The 23,203-nt window shown below is 33.9% G+C and overlaps 2 protein-coding genes across 2 annotated transcripts in view; one reads left to right on the forward strand and one right to left on the reverse strand.

Annotated features, from left to right (window-relative positions):
• Positions 1 to 23,203, forward strand: part of LOC126872624 (uncharacterized) — a 121,234-nt gene that overhangs the window by 37,890 nt on the left and 60,141 nt on the right. The gene's annotated exons all lie outside the window — the stretch shown is intronic.
• Positions 5,476 to 11,865, reverse strand: LOC126872679 (endocuticle structural glycoprotein SgAbd-1-like). The gene is made up of 3 exons (XM_050632807.1): positions 11,677 to 11,865; positions 9,354 to 9,487; positions 5,476 to 6,556 (listed from the first exon to the last, which is right to left on the reverse strand). Exons 1-3 carry the CDS (start codon positions 11,686 to 11,688, stop codon positions 6,289 to 6,291), a joined length of 414 nt encoding a protein of 137 aa, XP_050488764.1. The 5' UTR covers positions 11,689 to 11,865; the 3' UTR covers positions 5,476 to 6,288.

The raw sequence follows: 23,203 nt of genomic DNA on the forward strand, positions 1-23,203 counted from the left end.
CTAACAAGGAACGTCGCTTAAATATGATACTTGGATTTTCATAAAACTTTGCAAATTCATAGTCAAGCAATATATTCGACACGTACCTTGTTATGGACAATAGTCTGCAATTAAAGAGTGAAAGCAGCTCGTAATATGGGCATCTTAGATGCTTTTAATACAAATTAAAAGGTCCGTGTTATTATCGATTATGGAAATAAAAGGAATGAAAAGATTTTTGGGGCAGTAATTAACCTAGCTACTAAAAAATTGATTATGGGATGCTAAGGACAAACGTATAAATTTGAAAAATTATATTATATTTTATTTTCGTTTATTAAAAGAAATATCACCGGAGCAAAGGTAGTGATAAATTCGTATGACGAGGAATTGAGGTCATGTATTTGCCGTCTTGTTGAAAAATAATTTATAAAAACCTGAATAACCATGTATTTATGGTTTTAGTCTCATCAAACGCAGTAAAATTATGATCCAGCTACAGAACGCCAATTAAGTGCGTACGTTGTTCCTTAAACCTTAAAACGCAATTAATATGATTATGTTTGTTAATTTAAAAAACATAAAAGTTGTGTGGCTGTAGAGAAATCGTTTATTTCAATATATGAAACAATTTTCTAATCGCGTTCTTTGTAACACAAAATAAAATAACAATAGGTCAGTTTAAATTTAGATTTCCAATGGTTAACTAAGATTGATATTTTCTCACTACAAAAGAGTAATATCACAATACTTAATGTAAATCGTTACGTTAAGATAAACAGCTCGTGCCTCGTTTTACTATTATTTAACTTATCACGTAGTATTTTTATATCACGTATACAAAACACGACTATAATTATTTAATGCCCTAATGTATATCAAGCAATTGTTTGTCTAATTCCCACAGCGTATTGTATGTAAATAATGCGATAATGTCCTTCCAGCTTGGGTCAAAATACATTTGCGCTACTATACTATGTATATTATGGTACATTATATGAACCTTATATAGAGTATTGCCTTTTGACGTTAGTATCGTATAATGACAACGAGGATACTATACGTATTCTAATATACAAATATAAAGTCAGTATTTTTTATTTAAGTGTAAAATTTGTAGTATAAAATTCTTAAAGAAGCACATACATCTTGAAAAATCACCTGATTTTCTCTAATTCAAATACCTTCTCAAATAAATAAAGAACACAGCTGTAAATAATTTACTATACGAGCGAAACCAAGCTTGAATTCCATTTTGTCGGAGATACATCGTGACAAATTCAGGCCCGTGAAATATTTATGACTCCTGAGCTTATCGATCTGATCGTCGATCAGCGGTGGCGAGTACCTGTCCTTCATCGTGATGGCATTTCGACACACATTCTTTTTCGGTTCCTTGATCATCTCACCTACGGTCCTTCTTTTCAGCTCCGCGAGACGATAAGCTCGTCACGCATTTAATTTCGCCGTTTGCGTCTGTTTTTCCTAAGTCGCGCGTCGACGACGAGCTGCAACACCGAAATTCGTCGATCAACGCAACGCACTTCAGACGCGCTCTTTCATCGATCTCACCAAATTGTAATTTGATTTTCGCGACCACTTCGCAGACTCGACATCCCTTGTCGTCGCGATTTGCTTGCGCCCGAGCGTAGGAATTTCGTTAATATGAAGATCTTGTAATATGAAGTTCCGTCCGACGATGACGGGATACCGCGTGTATTCGTCGGCAACTACGAATGAGTCCACGTCGGCCTTCGCGTTTTGGATCGCGATCGTCACGCGAGCTACCATGTTCGCCACCACCGTTTATCCCGCAAACGTTCGAAGCAGTGCATCCGCGATAAACTTTGTCGCAATGCCAAGCTCCCTGGCTACCGACCAGTGCATCACGGTGTACGCACTATCCGTGTCAACGAGACTATCCATTCGTTTCCCGTTGACACACGCGCTAATCTCATATAAATTTGCCACCGGTTTTACGCGGTCGAGAATATTTATCCGTTTGCTAGTATCACCCTCCTTTGTTGCACCGCAACACCCCACCATCATCCACTCAGCATCCGTAGCCTTCCTTTCTCGGTCGTCCCCGTCGATTCCCGCCCTTGCGATGGCATGTCGCCGACGGTGTTAATAAACGCGTATAACGCTTTCGGATCATCATCATGCTGCGCCGAGCGTACGGTGTGGGCAACGGAGTCGTCCGGAATGCCACCGATCGTTATATCCAGCTGATACTTATCAGGTATGTCGATGTCCAACTTCCACAATTCGCATAGCTTCTGGAAACAATAGTCTCCTAAGTTCTGGCCAGGCCGTGCTTCATACGACGCTGCCTCCTTGAATAGACGGCTAAATGGTAGTTTCTGCGGCCCTGCAGTCGCGTGGCGACCAACCGCATCACCGACAAGTCGTCCCGATCGTACCGCTTGGCAAGTTCACTGCTCGATCACGACATCGTCCTTCAGGGGGCCGAATAGGGGGATTAACGTTTCGCCGCCGGGTCCACAAGCATTCGCTCCAGGCGGTCTAATCGGCCGTCGTTGGCCGGGGTTCTACGACACCCACGCGGTGAGCGCGAACGCGGACGCGGATCCTTTTCTGTCTTATCCGCAGCTTGAAAACCATACGAGCCGAATATAAGTAATATATACGAATTCTTCAAATGAAAAGCTGCACCGATATCTTTATAGCGTATTAACTTTTGAAAACAAAAAGTAACCGCAGAAATCGTCGGTTTTTGGTGCCACGACTTCTCAGCAGAATTTTGTGCCAAATGATACCTTATAACGAGACACCAATCACAACAAAATTTCAAGTTACATCGATAATTAATTTTTGAGACAGGGGAGATCAGAGAAGTCAAAATTCATTAAAATGTGGCAGCCTTTATCAGCTTCGATATACGGACTTTGTGTCAATTGGACAGAGTTTTGCCAACTGCCAACAACAAATTTAAACTTAGATTTCCAAAATTCACAGTGGCCGAAAAAGAATGCCGGGTAAAGTATAATATTTGAACTACAAAATTTGTTACCTGAATGTGTCTTTTCGCGGATATTTTGGGTCGCTAAAATCGAAAATGACGGTCATTTTCTATGGAAATGAATGATTTTGAAAATTCGGTCTTACGAACATTTGGCCGACAAAGGCTTTAATTGTAGAAATCGACACAGGACCGCGACCATATCAAACGGTAAGCGGTGAAACGGTAAAATAAGAGCCAATTTTGAGGTGAGCTCGTCGCTTACCATTCTTTGACCCTGTAACACGGATTCAAGTAATATTACATTTATAAACGGTTCACTCTTACACTTTTCTTTATTTATGTGCAATAAATATAATGAATGTTATGAATGCAATAAACAAAATAGTCGTTTTATTAACAATTCTATAAGTAATTTTGTTTCTTCCATTTATAAAGTATGAAAGAAAAACTGATTAGTATTATCCCATAGTAATTCCGGTAGAGTAATTCCGGTTAAAGCTTACTTTTCGTTCTTTTCGATATTTCTTTTGAATGATTAACCTTATTCACTGCATATTTCATCATGATACAAAGAATAAACTAATTTACCTATTTCGAACAGTATTTTTAGCAAATTTGAGGATTCAAGCTTGTTTTCAGCTAACTTTTCTTAAGCGATCGATATTCCCCCATTTTTCCCTACATTGGAAGTAAGATCATCTATTGTACTGACATTAATCTTTCTTGATTTTGATTTTTCGAAATGTTGATGGATACATTAGATACATTAGAACTGAATATATGCATCGCATGATATTGGCCGTATCCAGTGGTCCAGTGAACCATGCAACCGTTATAACGTGGCTGGTTCTCCTCCGGCTTTAATTTTATCGATAAATATGAAAATGTGCGTTGCCTCCCACTAACAGAGAATTTTCAAATGAAATCCCATATCTTACATAGTATGATGCTGCTGTTCTAAATTTGACCTAAGTTTTTCGCAACAATCAATGTATTGGGAATGCTATTGATGGAATAAAGCTTATATAGCAGGTATTCTTTTTAATATTGAAGAATAAGCAAAAGGTTCGTGCAATTCTTGTGTCTTTTAGGATCATAAATACGTATTTATTCCTCAATATTTATATTGGCCCCTTCAAAGTAGTCCCCATTAACGATAATACATTTTTGTCAACGATTTTATCAGTCCATGAAACATTTTTGCAATTTACTTCGTCGTATGCTTCTTTGTTCGCACAACGTTTTTCGTTTTATGTCTTTGATGCTTTGAGATTGTCCTTTCACAGATTTTTTTCAGTTTTGCGAAAATAGAAAGAAGTCGTACAGTGCCATGTCTGGCGAATAACAGCTCTATCATATCCATTTATATTGATCTGGCGGTAGTTGAGAGATCATAACCGAGCTTTACCGAAAAGTTTCGAACGAGTAATGACGCGTGAGCACATTTCGTTTCAAGCATTCACAAAATCGACGACATCACAAGGCTACAACTTACTTAATAGAAAACAAAATCTGAGATATATAATCGATCAATCTGAATAAGCAAACCGAAGTAGGTCACAAACAAGTGAATCAACAACATAAAATAATCGCCTTTTCAATCGGCATATTCTAGAGCGGAAAATTACAAAATTGCACGGATTTTTTGATCACAAGATCGTATCGTTCAGCACGTGGAAAGGGTCATTATGAATTTTGAAAATCTTTCAATTCGTCGTTAGTAGTTGCAAAAACCCTCGGAAATAGCTTTTTAAAGTATTGAACTGGCCTAAAGTCCGCATATCGAAGCTCGTAAAGTCTGCCGCTTTAATGAATTTCGATTTCTTTGATCTTTGGTATCCTAGAAGCGAATTGTCGGCTCAAGTTGAAATTTTATTGTAATTGATGCCTCGTCATAAGGTATCATTTGGCACAAAATTCCGTTCCAAAATCGTGGCACCAATATAATCCCAAATAATCCCTTCTTCTTTGGATTATTCGTTTATCGTGTCGTGATACTCGACGGTATCTGTAATAAAGGGATCTCGAGTCACCCTATTTCTAACTTTGATACTAATTTATATTCTGCTAAAAATACTATTATTTTTGGGTGTCCGTACATTTTTGTAAGGTAGTGTGTGTGTGTTAGTTATATATAGTCGCATCAACTATGAGATCATTAGCGACAATTTTAGGTTATACGCTGAAATGCATCATCGTGGTACTCGCGTACGCTAAATACTCTAGAGGCTCTAGTGCTCTAAGCTACATAGATATCTCTTTGTTCGCTCCAAGATACTAACGTCTTAAGTGCGTATAACTTATTTCGATATAGCTTAAGTTATGGAAAGTATAAAACATTTGCGAGATAATCAGAGGAACCGAAAGAATACTGTCATTTTTCCAAAATTACTTTTAAATTAAGATGCAAAGCATCGTGCAGACTGAAAGTTCACATTTATTTATTTTTTCTTTTAAGCTTTTCGTTGTTTTTTTAGTAAAATCAAACAGTAAAGTATACAACACACGAATGATCGCGATACCAATGTTTATTTATACATACATAATATACATTATAATAAAATGTAAAATAAAACGTATTCCTCCCCTTCTTACTTTTCCATAATTCTTTTATTTCGTCATTTTCTTTGCACCTTTGTCGGTATACATAAAAATAGTACACTTATAAAAGTTACTTGTATTACGTGCAAAGAAATAACGTATAATAAACGAGATTGAAGAACGTAGAAAATACAAGTCTACTAAGATTAGCAGTAGTCTTTTCATATTAGGATTTATAAAGCGACATTCTAGTACATGATGTTCGTGGCAGGCATTTAGAACAAGGTCAATATGATTAGTAGATTCGAACGATATTAGACAATACAACATAGAAAGTGTATTTAATACTTTGATGTACAACTGGAAATGTCGTTTATGACACGAGATCTTACGAAATTGCATAAATTCAGTAAACAACCTCCTAATAATGTTTTAGCAAGAATCTTATTTTAACTATCGATATTTTGAAATGCACAATTTTAATTAGAAGTATTTTAAGATCATTGTATCGAAACTTAATCACTTGTTATGAATTTGAAATTATAACGACAAATCTCAATCAGTTTTCTTATATTTAAAACACGATAGAATAATAATTGAGAATGCTATCGCAAAGATTGAATATACTGAATTTACGGGAATGCACACGCATTCGGATATCGCATGTCAGAAATTTATCAAGGATTATCGCTTACGGTTGTAAAACTCTTCTTTCGTCTATGTTGTATTGTTCCAGTTTATTACACATGAGCTTCCGGTAGCTAGTACGTGTCTCATATTGATCAGTATCTTCTGTAGGGTTCTTCTTCTTCAGGGTGAGCCGCGTTATGAGCCAAAGCACGTTGTATCGCTACTGGAATCGGTGGTGGTGTTGGTAAATGAGCACCGTTAGGTTGGAAACCATTCTCGTCAGCAGTGTAAGTAACCAAAATCGGTGTACCATCTGGTGCGGTATAACTAAATTGTCCTCGTACAGATTCAATTTGATTTGGTCCAATAAACTTTGGAACGCCTTGTTCTGCTACGGATATACCATTTTCTGTATCGTAACTATAACAATGTACATAGATAATTTAGAAACCTTTCCATACCGTGCTTTATCGTGCTATATAGAAAAAATGATGCAATTTTTTCGCACAACATTATAATATTATTATAATACTCATTTTCAAATATTCATTTTCTAGTTTTGCGAATTAATTTATCGCGCATATTATAAATAAAATTTTATGTTGCTTTATAATCTTATTTCGGTACAACAAACGTATTTCGTTATTGTAGTTTATATTGTAAACTTATATTGTAGTTTATATTAGTGTACTTTCGAAAGAAGAGAAGGGAAAAGATCGATTGTTATAAATATAAATTTATATTAAAGATAAGTAGAAAGTAAAAAAGAAAATTTTTTCATACGACGCTTTGTTTCTGAGAAAATCGAGTTTGAAGATTTGTGAAGTATACTTTAACTTGACCAAATGCCGATTAGGTATGAGTTGACAATTAATAGGAAGTTATTATACATGTGAAAATATGTGAAAAGTGTAAAATGTAAAACTGATTCGTTATAAAGAGATCGATATTGGTTATTTTTCGAAGGGTTGTCGTTTCGTAAAAGTACCACCTGCAAAATGCAAGACGTTAAACGTTATATGACATAGGAGAGGCCAAGTTCTAGGCGCGATCTTCGGATTGTACATTGTACGTACAGTAAGTAGACAGCGGCTACCAAGTAGGTAGGTAGGTAGGTAAGTAGGTAGGTCGATCGTAATTATTCTATTGTGTAATGTATTATTGCTAACTGCGCAGCCGACTAACACGAATGATTAACATCAAAGCTAATTATATATCTTTTCACAGCTGAATATCCTGTAAGTCCTTCCTTTCCTTCTTTTTCACTTCTCTGTTTACGCTTCCGTACTCTTCATTTTCAATTTGTATTTGTTCGTGCGTTGCATTTAACGGAACAAGCTATGGAACAACCTAATTGATATTGGAAAATTATATTATATATATTTTTCAGAATTCACGTACCATCTTCGTATGTTACATTTATCGATTGAAATAATTATTTTCTTTAAATTACTAGCACAACAAAAATAAATAACGTATTAATAAAACAAAATATTAATAAACATCTACTTGCAAATATTTGCAATTCTAATATTTTTAAGTAAAAATCTATGAATTAAGGTTCCTATAAGTGAAGAGAGAACAGATAGAATTTAATAGAATTTAGATTATAAATTGATATTTTTAAATATTATGATGATCAAAGGAACTAATTTAGTATTTTAATAAAGAATTAGTAGAATTAAGTAGTATATTAAATTAGAATATTTTAATAGTGAGAATATAATAGAATATACAACTTGTATATGTAAGTATGTATATATGTATAATATTAAAAATAATATTGAAACAATTAAATACAAAGATCGATATTTTTCTATTCAAAAGTTTTATATTCAAGGAACAAAGAAGATAATATTTCAACGTTAATTTCAGTAATTTTAAACAGCTACGTTAAGGATATCTAAAGTCAGGAACATTTTATCACAAGATAAGTTAGACTAATTTTAATAAATATATTTATATATAGATTTACAAGATCATTGTATGATATTTATGATAGATATATAGGAGTTCCTAACCCACTTAAGGAATCAAAATTATTCGAGTGTTTTACAAGAATAGATGTTAACTTGACCTTAGATTTGTTCATGACCTTAACGTATTTAATTGTGGTTGGGAAAATCCAAGTGCAATAGAAAGTTAAATTACTACACAAATCGCCAAATACCGGTTAACTGTGTAAAATTTGTTGCAGTCTTTCGAATCGAAGTTATCGTTTATGCTATATTTTGCATTAACGGATGCACATATTTGCAATGAAAAAGCGATAAGACTAAATCAATAACAACATATTCTATTCCCGAATTGGTTAGAAAATACATCGTGAAATTTGTTGCTATCTGTCTAACCTGAACATAATGTTGTAATGCAGAATGTAACAAAAACTGTTAGGGACATACCCGAGATGCGCACATTTACATAATTACTTCGTGAAAATCAAACTCTAGCGTGGGAGATAGAACGAATATAATAGATAGGATACGTAGGCAGACGTTTCTACAATATCTTCAAACGTACAAGTTTTATAACTTCATAATAGCAGTTACCGATTTTTATATGCCTAGCGAAATATTAATGTAAGTACTTATTATAGAATCAAAGGAATATGAATATCGCGTATGTTTAATTAATCATAAGAAAAAAGATGCTTGCAAAGGGTAAAAATTCAGTAAGTATAAAATTATACTTTTTGCATCTCTCTCTCCCTCTCTCGCTATATATATTATTCTTACGTCATTATGATATGTACGTAATTTTGCATATTTTTGATATATTTTTCATATGTACAAAATTACGTATACATTTTATGACATATCGTTAATATCCACTAAGACACGCGTTAACGCAATATTTCATTTGCTAATTTTTTCAATCAACTTACATTATCGAATTCTGTTATCGAACGGTGTACGTACTGTTTCTTCCACATAGACTTTACGTTTCTAATGAAAGTTATGAAATATAAAGTAGTTGATATATTTATAACATTATGATAAATCATTGGTTGGTCCTGGTAATAAAATAAGGTAAGAGGAATGCAGAGCCTGTAATAGACTTGAAACAAAGAATGACGTGAACAGATGACAAAGTGTTTTTAGGATTGAGATTATAAGCGAGCCTCTTCGAGCGTGTCGAGATTGCTTTTGAGGAAACGTACCTCGACGACGCTTATCGTTCTGTCGACGTTCAGGACGATGTGGAAGGACGATCTCACCTGTAGGAATACGATCCATCGGGAGAAGAATCTTGTGACTGTCGTAATATAGCGAAACGTCGACCGTAGTAGTCAGGGTTGTATGGGTATCTGTTGAATTGTGCACAGACCATCGTTGTGAATCCCAAAAAGACCTAAGAGAGAACGTAAATGAACTTAAGTGCCTTTTAAAGCTGTCTGTTTTAAATTGGACCACTTGTTTCCATATTATTTACATCAGGTATTGGATATGTTAGTCTATGAAATAAACAATTTATTATACCTGAGGGTTATATTTTTCCTTAAGGAGAATGAAACGGTTGATCACGCGCACAAAAATGTGTATAGAAATGAGATTCGGAGGAGACAATTATAATTTAAGAAAAGGTTACGTTTTAAATGTTTCAGAAGAGAAGAAAAAGAATGTCAATTTTATTTTTCTTATTATACTTCGATTAACAAACTTTAGCGAGACACAAGACGATTCGTGCGTCCTTGAAAGTACACGAAAAAAATAGATAATCTATTATGTACATACATATGTGTACGTTTAAAAAGTATCGTCTGTCATATTAGCACGACGTAGAAATGATATTTAATGAGGAAAAAAAAACATTTTTGATACGAAGGGAATCTCGTAAGTGTTCTAACAAAAAGTTGTGACAAAGATATAAACTGTTATGAAAACGATGATGAACTTATTTTCAATGCAACGTGGAATTGATTATTTTTTATTGACAGGTTTATAAATTAACATTTCATTTGTCGTATAATTCACTTGTATATATGTTTTTGGGATAAGTGGCAAACTAATTACAATTTTCCTAGTTATAAATAGTAATAATATTTTTCAGAGCCGTGTGAAATGTTAATATGAAAATATCTTTGGAAAAGATGGGAAGAGTATTTCTCATTTTGCAATAACGTAATAATTAATTTGTAGATATATCTACGTTTTTAATTGACTTTGCTTTTCACACAGAATAGCGTACTTGCCCAACTGCATAGATCGTATATTAATAACAAAGAAGAACTAATAGAATGAATCGCACGTGGGCAGACAGCTATGTAAGTTATGAATAATTATATGCATCTGATGCGCTGCGTATTTTATCTTCTTTATCGATCTGTTCGTCTAACGCTAATTATATTGCATTATTAAGGAAATTTTATTATTTAATAGAAAATACGTGCACATAAACTGCCGATTTATTTCTCTATTTATTAACTTATTACAGTTATTTAAAATATATGTCTTTCAAATAGAAGAAAACTCGGTTTCAATCGAATTCAATGAATGCGATGTATGCGATATGCATAAATGTCTGCCCCTCATATACATCTACACAATTTTAACGTACTTACGAAATTAAGTCAATGACGCGATTAAATTTAATTGTATAATCAAGATTTTAAGTTTGTAAAATAATGTTGTGCCCTTGAGTTTGTGCAATGTACGTGAAGTTAAATAGTTAATTTTATATTTGAACGTATGTATGTTACATTAAATATAATTATTGTCGTACAAAAGATCAATCTCTGATTAAATGTAATCTTAGATTAAATGTTATCTTTGGTAGTGCAACGTTTTATTCATCATGTATTGGTTTGAAATTATTATTGAGATCGCCGAAACAAAACTACGAGACATTTGGAAGAAAGGCGTTTCAAATAAGTCAAGATATACTAAAACATACCTTGTAATTTTATAATTTTATAATATTAAAACAGTATTTTATAATATTTAACATACATTGCACATAGTTTATAGTATATTTAGAAAATGATGCGTATAGCATTCGGGATCTGTAACGATTCTAACAATTTTTCATAACTTGATCGATGCTGTGGTTGTAATTGCTAGGGAATATGCGAAGAGATAGGAAAATGTTGTTAAAAACGGATGTAGATGAATTTTATGTTTGACCGATAAACATATTACTAGATTATTTGTTTTTTAGTAGGCGTTAGTATGGGAATGACAGTTTTTGTTAATCGATAGGTTCAGAATCGTTAAATGTATGTAATTGTCAGTTGTTTAGAGAATGTTAAGACAGAACGCGTGTATTAAAGACGTTGGTTATTTGGTTTCATTGTAAAAGTTACTCAGTAGGAACAAGTTCTTTAAGAACTGTACCTCGTCACAGGAATCGCATTAATGTGTATTTAAAATAGGATGTAACGTATTTAATAACTTTAATAACGAACAAAACTTGCGTAACATTTTCCAAATTTCCCCTTGTTACAGTTCTAGAGATATTTTTGAAGTATCTTGAGGATTATGTATTTTAGTATTGACTAACAAATTGAAGATAATGGGATTAGAGTAATACATTGCACTCACAAAAATCTTCATGATGACTACGCAATAGCAAAGGTTGAAAATCCTTTAATTAGTCACGAAGCCACCAGGCACGACACGATTTTTGAAAAGTAATATTCAATCACGGTCCACTTTGATCTTCGAAAAGACACGTGATAAGAGTTCGTCCTATCCTGTAGTGCTTAGAAGTACGACATCAGACGGATTACGATGAGGTTTTATAGTCGCCACAGTCCTATGCTTCTACTTCCTTCCCGCCCCGCCACTGATTCAAACAAGTTGAAGGGGAAAGAATATGTTTCATCTATTCGTATAATCTATAAGTAGGGTAGCGATTGCGTTCCTAACGAATATTGCCGATTGGCAAGGTATTTGCGCATTTACATATGTTTATATACTTTAACTTTGCTAATTTATAACAAAATAAGGTTCTAAACAAAGTATAAAGAAAGATAATAACACGGGGTTACATTTTTGGTAATATGCAATGGAGTTTCGAAACATCAAAAATAACAAATTTCCTATGTTTCGTAAAAACATTTATAACTGCGTATATCCACACAGAATGTTGAAGAAATACAAGAATCTGCTATATTTATTCGTTTAACATATACTCATTAATTTGTCTATCATTCGATTGGGGTTAGGTTGTGCTTAGGACTAAGCTTTTCGTAAATATTAAAAGTTTTTAAAAATAAACGTCGTTTTGTGCATATATGAACGTATATTCGTACTTAACGATCAGTTATCGTGCAATTCGATACAAAGTACAATTTGGATACTGAATACCTTTTTCTTAATCTTAACTGAGGAATTGCTTCAATATAAAATACTTGGTTAGAATGTAATAGTATAAATATGCAATGCGTAATGTATAAGTCTATTCATTAAAAAAGAATAAACTCGGAGTTACGATGATTGTGGTGAAAAGATAAAGATAACTAGGTCTATATTAGGACACATATTTTACCTTGTTATAACATCAATTGAAAATATAAACAGATATTGTTCGTAATTAAGAACCTATAGACAGTCTTTTACTTAGTTCTATTTAATTGTCGTTGTCTCTAATATAGTTTTTAATAAAAGTTTCAGTCAAATAATTACTACTCTACTCTCTTGTTCCAATAATATTTACCAAGCATTTAAATATCGTTCTGAAAGAGAATTCTAAAAGGAACTGGAGTTTTCAAAAAAAAAAGAAAAAAAAAAAAGAAAGAACACACACACACACACACACGTGTGTAACAACGATATATTAAAGATGACTCTGTTAAACATTAAAGGATAGGTCAATCATTGGCTTTAAAACTTGACATCTTATCTTATAGTATCGGTATCGATGCACGAATCTGTTATACTTGCATGTATAATTACACACAATGCAATGTAAGGAAATACACGAACGAATATATTTCGTAAACTTTACGCGCATCTCGTATGCATATGTATATAAGAGATATAATCCCTACAGTTTAATAGGATTCTTTTCTACTTGGCATTCGACAGTTGTTCCCTTATTAACATTTAAAAAGCTTTTTGCTTGTAAGACCGTCAATTACAGCGGTATGCAAACTGTCTAACTCGTGTAATCTTAATTCTCGCGTGTTCATCTAATAACGATTATTCATGATGCATAGCATAAGAGTTGGAGTAGAGCTTCTAACAGGATGGTAGACGGCCGTCAAATAGGCGTTATTAAATCGGCCAGTTTGCAATGTCTCGTAAGACACGGACCGAAGCGACCTCGGTACAGGATTCAGATCGCCGGATTTGCCACGGATCATCACAGGGCGTATTCCTTTCACTGGTTGCCTGTTACGAGCAGGATGCACGATGCAACGATTCGCTGCACAGCATCGGCGATCCTTGCGACACTCCCTAGGTGGAACACCAACGCATTCTCGTTTATCGTTCCTCGCATCTCGATAGATCGAGATTTCCAGAATTGATCCAACTTACGACTTTCCTTCCCCGTCCCGTCTGCCACAGTGACACTTGTTTATTTCCAATTCGTCCATCTATATACATACATAACGAAGAAGCGCAGTAACTGACATGTTAATTCATTGGATGCTAATAGATAGCTTTGCACATAGCATTTACAAAGGATTCTAAAGATCAAATTGTTCTCATTGTAAAGCGATGCTCTCGTCCTAGTTTCGTTCTATCGAAAACTTCTCAATTATTTTCGGCTATTCGTGCATTTTTTAATACTTTTGTCATTTTTACAATGTTATCTTTTAGTTTGATTAGCTTGATTAGTAGCGTATAGAATCGGTTGAGCGAAAAAAATAGTTTTGATATTATTTTTAACGAAATTTAAACGTAAACAAATGAAACATAATACAATATATAGATTAATTATGCTACTTTTTAAGATGAAATATAATATATACGCAAATATATGTAGATACAGGATTAACAGGAATTAAATGTGAAAAATATTAGATATTAATATATACATTAATAAAATGTAAATATTAAATGTAAAGATTAAATATGAAATTGCGTTCAATTAAATCGTTACGTATGATTGCTTTTATTACGTATACTGTATGATTTATAAATATACTTCTTTTGTCAATAAAAGGTTGGATATATAAAAATTAACGATAATATTGGTATATCAAATTTTCGGAACTTTACGTAAATACATGCAGATAACGAAAAACATCGAATTTAAAAGCAAATCTTTCAAGTCACGTGTTATTCACTTTCGTATTTATAAGAGTGTTACGACTCGTCTTAAACGTTATACGAGTACAGAAAAACACAATTGTTAAACAACGAAGGAGTATACAAGTGAGAATGATTTGACACATATTTTAAATTACAGAACTCTGAAATCTTAGCGGTTGCTTAACAGTTAATCCGCTTTCAAGATGTATCGAATTCTATGGTGAACAGACACTTTGTCACTGACTTATAAGCAATGAGATGCAATAGCTGCAATTATACGTTTTATCGTGACTTTATTACACTAACATTTATATTTCAATAGATGTAACAGTAAGTTTCTACGTAATCCTTCAAGTGGGTTTTACGCAATTTACGGTTCTTCATTCAACAAGATAATCTTATTGGGCTGCAAAGTATCTGTTCATAGAGCACGAATATTTCTAAATCATAGTATCTAATATACAATGTGTTACTGAAAGTGAAATTCATTTTACGTAAGTTACATTTTACGTCGATTAAATTAAATTAAGTTTTAAATGAAACTTTTTCGTTCGAATACTTTTGTCGGAAACTTTACAATTTCTGACGTTAATTTTGTTAAAATTGGAAAACAAATTTTTCATAAGAAGCTACATAAAACATGCTGAATAAAATTCTTCCGTTACGGAATTTCTAAAAAGTTAACATGGAAAATAATTAGATGGTTCAGTGTTTACTCGTGCACATTCATAAAACGAGCCAGATAGCTTTATTTTCTTACTTTTTGACTTTGGAAAGGAATTTGGCTACGTGGTTATGCCTATGAAATCAATATACATGTACATCCATACGATAGATTGATGACAATTACGATATTTAAGAGATTTAAAATACTCGCGAATCTTATTCAGCCAATTCCCTTCTCCTTTCTACCATTTTCCCTATTCCTTATTATTCCCGTCTTGATTCTCTTGCCAGCGCATCATCGTCCTTCTGGTTAATTGTTTTTCTCTTTCAACTTCTCTGTGTTCTTCTTTCGTTCTTTCCTCTTGTCCATACGATCTACCGATCTTCTCCTCTGCTTGTATACAAAATCTGTTAACTCTGTCCTCATTACGTTACCGTATCTGATTCTCGTTATCGTATCATATATTCCTTCTTCAGATACTCTGCTCTATTTTCCTCCCTTAATTCCAGGGGTCCAATGAAACTGTTAATTTCTATAAATTAAAATTATTTACCAAACTTTTTCGAACAATTTCTTTTCTGTTTTAAACTATCTGTGTACACTGAAACTTGAACTCTTTTGTAAGAATCCCGTTTTGACAGTTACTTTACCCCCGATTAACAAATGTTTTGGATGATCAGGTACCCTCGAACAGATATTTAAGGGTAAGATGTAAAAGTTGGAATATTGTTTTAATTAGTACTACTTAATTAGTATGATTTAATTAAAAGCAGGATAAACGTAGAAGAGAAAGTCACGTTGTGATTTTTGTGTAGTTACTTTGTTTCATTAACGATAAAAGGAAAACTAACGAGGACAAAACGTTATGTATACACTCAGAGTTCGCAGTTTAGTTTTGAGAGTAATGTGTTTTTCATATTATCTTCGTTAATTTCATTTTTGTCAAATTTGGAAGAATCGTTATTTCTTAAACCTCCCGGTCTCCCTTAAAAATAGAACTTCACCGAACGGTACAAGGTTTCAACTTTTGAACAATCTGCCGCACGACATTTCCATCAAGTTCGTCCGTGCTATTTTCCAACCTTCTAGTAGCTCCTCGATTTCACCGCCGTCTTTCTCTTCTTAGCGACGAACCTAGCGACTCCCCGCGTCGGTTTCGTTCATACAGTTTTAATCTCTTGCGACCCCTCGACTTCGCGCCAGGTTCATCCGCAAGTGACTTCATTCCAAAGGCTGCCCGATTTGCATCAGATTCTTCCTCGCAAACAATAATCTTAGCACTGCCTGATTTCCTAACCGTATTCCCTAAAATACTCTCGTCAGCTTCTCGCGCTACTCAAAGTCCTGGTAACGTTAACGTTACTTTTTTCCAAGCATCTGTTTCGCTTGTGCAGATAAATTAGGAAATGTACTACATAAATTTGATTTATGATTATATTCGGTTCGAAAAATTTTTTTTAAGTTTGCTTCGTATCCAATATCATTTCAACGTTGTTTAACGCGTAATAACGTTGTTAAAGATAATTAAGATAAAATTATTTGTCATAAACAGATATAGTAGCGAGAGTCGAGTTTGAGCTTCCGTGACGATAACACGTGTTGATCTTAAGGCCACGGTGGATATCTGGCTTAAGCGTCCTTTCTCCATTTACAAAAAAGGTTCCAACATGGATATTTCCGGTAGCAGAAGCATTCTTCCATAATGTCTGAAAAAGCAGCAAACCTAATAAACAAGCAACAAGCTTCATACTGAAGAATCGCACAACAGGACGTGTGCCCGAAAACAGGGCAAGCTGTCGTTATCGCGATGAAGCAGAAGGCCTTGAGAATATATTATCCATTTAAAGAATACGTAATATAGTAACCTCGAAGAAGCGCATAGATTCCTAAGCGTAAATTAGAATACTCTGGAAGTAAAGCCTTTAATAACGAAAATTAAATGTATCACTATCGAAGAGCGAAGGCAGGTAGCGTAATCTAAAGAAAATTAGCGGAATTTGATATAAATATATAATCTAAAATCTTGACTATAAGAAGTGGATAGGATGATGTAAGTTTTTGTTACATTCACAGCTTTAGAAGACAAGTTTACGTCGAGCAAGGTAATGTCAGTATGTTAGAGGAATCAACATTAGTTGTATGTGTAAACGTAAAATATTGCATATAATATAATGTTTATGAAGGAAAAAGCTGACTTGATTTTTATGCAAGAAGAAGATCACCTGGGAAAATACTAAATATATGGAACCCAACACTCATTCGAATGCATCTGTTAGCATCTACAGTCATCTGAAAATGTAAATAGTCGATCGGTATTGCAACATCGTACTAATATACAAGAAAGGCATTTTCCTACATTTCTTTTACCACTTCTACGTTTCTTTATCTATTTAATACCTCACCGGCAACTAACGCTAAACGTTCGACTACAGCCAGTTAAATGCCATTTTGAAGAATAAATTTATTTAATAATAAACTTTGAAAATGTCATACAATCTCTTGCTGAAACTAGTGGTAATCCGAGCATAATGAACATTGCTTTGAAGTTTTCTAAAGATATGTATACCCACAGTTATCGAAGCACTCGGATTGGTCTATGTCTGCCTCCTAAATTCTTTCGTTCCGAGAAATATTATACATGCAAGAAACATAGCAGAGGAATGCAAAGCCGTTACCAACCTCAGACTTATCGATTATCTGTATTGTTCATCGGGTGAAGATGGGTGGGCCGAGAAACCACAAATCTCATGCTGAGGCGTGATATGACCTCTCAGTTATGCTATGCATTAGCTAAGAAGAGCACATCGCCGTACATAATTCGCCGTCGAATCAACGCTCACCATCCTTTACCGCATTAACGTCTTAGAACATCTATTATTATTATAAAACGTCGCTTCTCTAGTTATTCGTACGGCAAACACACGTCTCTTCGATATAAATGTTTCAGTATACGGTAGTTTCCTCTAATCTCACCCAAGAACCATTAACGTTATTTGAAACAGCGACATTTAAACACTTGGTGGGAACACTGAGTATGGTTGTAAAATGAAAAATATCTGTAAATGAAAAATATATAGCTGACTCAGTATTCTTCTGCCATTTACGTAACGAAACATGTTTTGAATCGTACTTTAATAGTGCTGAGTGTACTATGAATGACGGTGAAACAAATTCCGAAAGTACTTTGTTCTCATAGAGAAACCAAGGTCACTTTGGGTAAATAGGATGAGACTGCAGGGGACTTTGCAACAAATTCAAAAAGCATATTACATAATACTTTTATTAACTCTATACCAGGTTTACGGCACGCTTTGTTCTAATGCTTGTTCAAATTGCATATCGCCTCCCGCGATACGATATTCTGTTCTCTTGCACTAGCTTGAATGAATTGTTGTTATTAGAGTGACTGAAAGTAAATTGTGTACCACAGTAAGCTGTGGTAATTCTCCCTTTCTGAAATGTAAGTAATTCTGAAATGTTGTGAAACGTTACTTCAAAAACTGTAAACCTAGTATTCGATTAACGAAGATATTACGCAATATGCTGCTTGAATTTGTCGTAAAGTCCTCTACGATATCACGAGAAAAAGGCGTATATAAAACAAAGTAATTTCGGAATCTTTTTATCGTTATTCGTAGTAAACTCGACGCCATTGAAGTACCGTTCGAAACATTTTTCGTTGCAAGGCCGCAAATGACAGACAAATTACACAACACCTGTTTTAATTGTCAAAATTACTTGTGAATTTGAAACGTGAATGTTTGGGAAACGCTCGTCCGTTTTGTGTACGATAGGAAACAGTATAAACTGGCAGTTTCCCGAATTTAGTATTCTGTGCGCGTTTAGACAGTGAAAATAAAAATTTAATATTATCTTGATACATTCAAAAGTGTTTTACCGGGTTTCAAGTAAAATAAAGCGTGAAAAATAATGGTAAAGAGCAGTAAATGTGTAGAATGCTAATTTGAACTGAAAGTGTATGAATTTAACGAAGGAACTGATTCTTTGGTTCGAATACGGAATTTACTCTTCTACTTTTTTACCGCTCATTCTTCATCGTATCATGCACGTTATATACTTTCTTCGTACTTTATATGTACACTGACTAAAGTTAATTAGTGGCCAATCATCTTATCACAGAGATTACTTGGCACGCTAACGAATATATGAATCTTTTCGATGTGTTATCTAACTTAGCCTGGCTAATCATCGTATAAAGTACTAACATAGTACATTTAGGAGCTTGAAGCGGTACATAAAAATTTATATCTGAGGTGTTCGTTTTAAAAGCATGGTTGGCTATACCTGTCGAGAAAACGAACAGGCTGCTCTCCAGATGTGTGTAAGAATGGTTAGGACTGTTTCACAAGGATAGCGTCATTTCGGCAACGAAATCGAAAACTTGAAAAAGCTATTCCACGCGACAAAATATAATTTTTCATTTGGTTGTACGTTAATTTGTATTATTACACTTTAATCTATAAAAGGATACCTTAATTAATCCTTCGAATATAAGTTTAAACAATTTTTTTGTAATTTCTTTTGGTTTCTTCGTTTTTTATTTTCATGTGTATGTATGTGAATATCGTAATATGCAGTGATCAATAATTTGTGTGGGAAATGTGGAAATGTGTGTGGTTCGTGCAAGACAGCGTTCGACCACATTTGGTAGCATCTCAAGAATACTTAACGCGTATGTGATTTTTCAGTGGACAGCCGCGTACAGAACGATCGTGGTGTGTGTGCGTGTGTGTGTGCGTGAACATTATTTATATGTGGTATTATTTATTAATTATTTATAGAGGCAAAGAATCGGAGGAAACATTAATCTTCTCCACTCGAAAATTCCATTAGGCGATTTTCAGCAAGTATAATGTTTAATCTACGATTTTTCTTACGAAACGTCGCGCAAGATGGTATACGTTTTACGGCATAATAATCATAATCTTTTCTACGACCTGTACGAGGTAAGCTGCTGCCTACGTATCGTTCGATATGAGGATCGATGTGCACCCCGCTGTTCAGGTTGACGTACTTTCGATCGTGTAAAGAGGTTCGCTTGTGCACAGGCGTATCTCGGCTAATCTTTAATTGCCAGTAACTGAGACACAAAGTCGAAAACGCAATTTTTTAATTCTTAGTTTTCATCTTATCCTGGTTTAAAAAACCACCCCTTAAATGTTTTTACACCTGTAGCTAAACACTCAGTATAATTATGTATTTAAAGTTTAAGCAGGTTGTCTCTATTCTAAAAGTCCAAAGAGTATATCTTTCAGCTCTTATTTTTATTTTATTTTATTTTATTTTCTATTTTTTATATTTCATTTTTTTATTCTTTATTTTATTTTTTATTTCCTTAAGTTTACAATAGTACACAACACATAATCTTTATTAAAGCGGTATACAGGCAAGCAACGATAGGAGCAATGCGTTATAACAAAACATAGATGGTAAAATGAGAGAGAAAAATAACGCGTGACAAAAAAGTGCAATTCCAAGAGCAAGTTGCGTATATGAGCGGTAAGTTAATGTGAATAACGCTTGTAATAGAAAGTATAATTTCTATTTAGCAGAATGAGCTAAAGAGCTACTTCGTGAAGGTATGAAGAATGTGGAGTGACGAGTGATAACTGAGAATATGAAAGCAGAAGATTTTTGGAAACGTCATATTTTGGTGAAACTAACATGTATTAGACTCAAAGAAAAATTAACAAACAAAGAGGATTATTCGCTTAACTAGGAACCGACGCGCGCGAGATCTTTGGAATACGTGAATTTGGCCACAGGTACAAGGCCAAGGTACAGGATAGATATAAAAAGAATCACGATAAAAATCTTCCTCCTTTCTGGTTCTCGCTATGTTAATGGGAAGAAGAGTCTGTGATAAAGGAAATAAAAACGATTGAATTTGCAATCAGATGCATTTGCAATTGCCGCATATGATATACAGTATACCGTTAGAGAGGAAATGACTAGTGCTGCACAATACGGATAATACTGGAAGGTAATCCACGTTAGCATATACAAGAACCTATCGAATTAGGGATCTGCCCTGTTTGGTTGCACGCTGATATAGACAAAAACTTTTTTGTTCCACGCTACAAGAATCTATTTAATTATATGGCTATACGGAAAAGTTGGTATCTACTTATGTTCAAGATAGACACTTGTGAGTATAATAAAATCGCGCAATAATTCAGCTGATCGCAAGTTGCCTAAGAAAGAAAAATTGATTGTACACTATGTTTTTAGAGAAGGAAAGCGAATGTTGCTTTTCAAACGATAACGGATCAGTGAAATGATGCAATCATTTTAATATATTTTCCGTACAACATTTAGGTATAACATTAATCCTTGGCACTCGACAGTTTTATAATATACAGTTAGCGGATTCTTTGGTTTGCGAGTAGGCGAAAATTGTCATGCCGTTGAAAAAACGACCTTCAGCGAGTCATCAGATCTGTCGCACATGATTCATTCCACTAGAAACAATAAATAGATCTGGTGCTTTTCAACGAGTCAGTTGTAATTATTATATATGAAGAATTTACCATTTACTATCAAAATTTACTACCTGTTATTTATTGTTCGTTTGTTAAATTTGTTTTTTTGTAAATTAGAATGTTTTGAAAGTGTTAAAAATCACAAATGAAAAAATCATTAAATTGTTAGATTTTAGGTTTCGTCAAATATTAACAAGCAAATACGTGTACTTTTTCATCATTATCATACAAAGTGTTTAACGTTAATTGTATATTTATTGTTTATTCCTTCTTTATTATTCGTCATTCGAATAAATTTTGCTTGCTAATCGCAACAAGATCATAAACTGGTAAGCAGAAACAATAGCGATCAGCCGATTGGGGCATGAACTAAGAGAGGAAAAGTGCACTGTGTACTAATACGTTACTACCGACTGAGCCCTTGATGACGTTGCTCGAGACTCCGGTGTCAGTGAGGAATCGTTTTCGTTCTTCTGTCTCCATTCTGCGGCGTATTTCATCTTCTCCGATTGTTGTATCGGCTGTCCGGGCCTTTATTCGTCCGAGGAATTTTAAATAATTTCGCGGCGATCTTGACGAAACTCACCTTCCTTACCGCATTTCAAATATTTTGCTGCGAACGTCGATAGATGAGATGGCAATGTTTTCTCAAAGTTTGATGATGCCGAACACCTGTAGCTCCGAACGACTAATACGTTTTCGAAAAGTAACACGTTTTGCTTTTGGCTGTAAAAATATTACATTAAATAGGTTGGCTAACATTCTACTGCAGGAATAAGAAGCTAAAAGTTTCTTTTAATTAAAGTACATAAATCTATAGCGAAAGAAATGGATTCAATCAAATATAAATAAACATAAACTAATTTATTTAATTAGCGATATTACTATAAAATTGGATAAATACTTTCGAGATAAGATCTTTAAACGCCAGTGCTGCTAAATCTCCTATTTTCTTTTTAATAATAGTTGAACTTCATGTTGAAATTTTTAAAAATTTTCGTCTCCATATTGTTCTCATTCGAATCTTTGCAAGATGGATAAAACGTGCAACTTTTCGCCGCAATATCCGAAATATACCGCTGTTTGTAGTGAACATGCTCGGTATCGTGGTTAATCTCAAATGCTGGTTACCGATGGAAACGATGAAATGGACTTCAATTTTGAGACAAATTGAAATGTGCTCGTATTCGCAAAACAAAAAGAACATGCTATTTTTCGTACACACGTCGATAGAAACTTACAAGAGAACATCCCCAACTCATAAATTTAGAAAATTATGAAATCTTGGGGACGTGTAAAACATATATAGATACGAATATACTATAACGCGATTTCGTTTGTTGCTCAAACTCCCTCTAAGAGAGTAAAATTGGTCTCTGAAAATTTAGCTATTTTTCGATTTTGTTATAAAGCGCAAAATATGAGAGAGAGAGAGAGAGAGAGAGACAGACAGACAGACAAAAAAGGTTTTGAGGCAAAAGTTACATCTCTTAATTAGGACTGTAATTTGATAAAATATTTATGAATTGTTCACATAATTAGGAAAAGTTATAAAAAGAAATATTTATATAATACACAAGATTCAAAAGTTCTTCGATTTACGAGGAACATAATTCACCAATACGATAAAGCCTGTATTTGTGTTAAAAAGAAGTATGTCGTTTCATAATTATTTAAACCATCGGTTAAGATTTCC

Source organism: Bombus huntii, chromosome 13 (genome assembly GCF_024542735.1).
Source record: "Bombus huntii isolate Logan2020A chromosome 13, iyBomHunt1.1, whole genome shotgun sequence".
In the NCBI taxonomy this organism is placed as follows: domain Eukaryota; kingdom Metazoa; phylum Arthropoda; class Insecta; order Hymenoptera; family Apidae; genus Bombus; species Bombus huntii.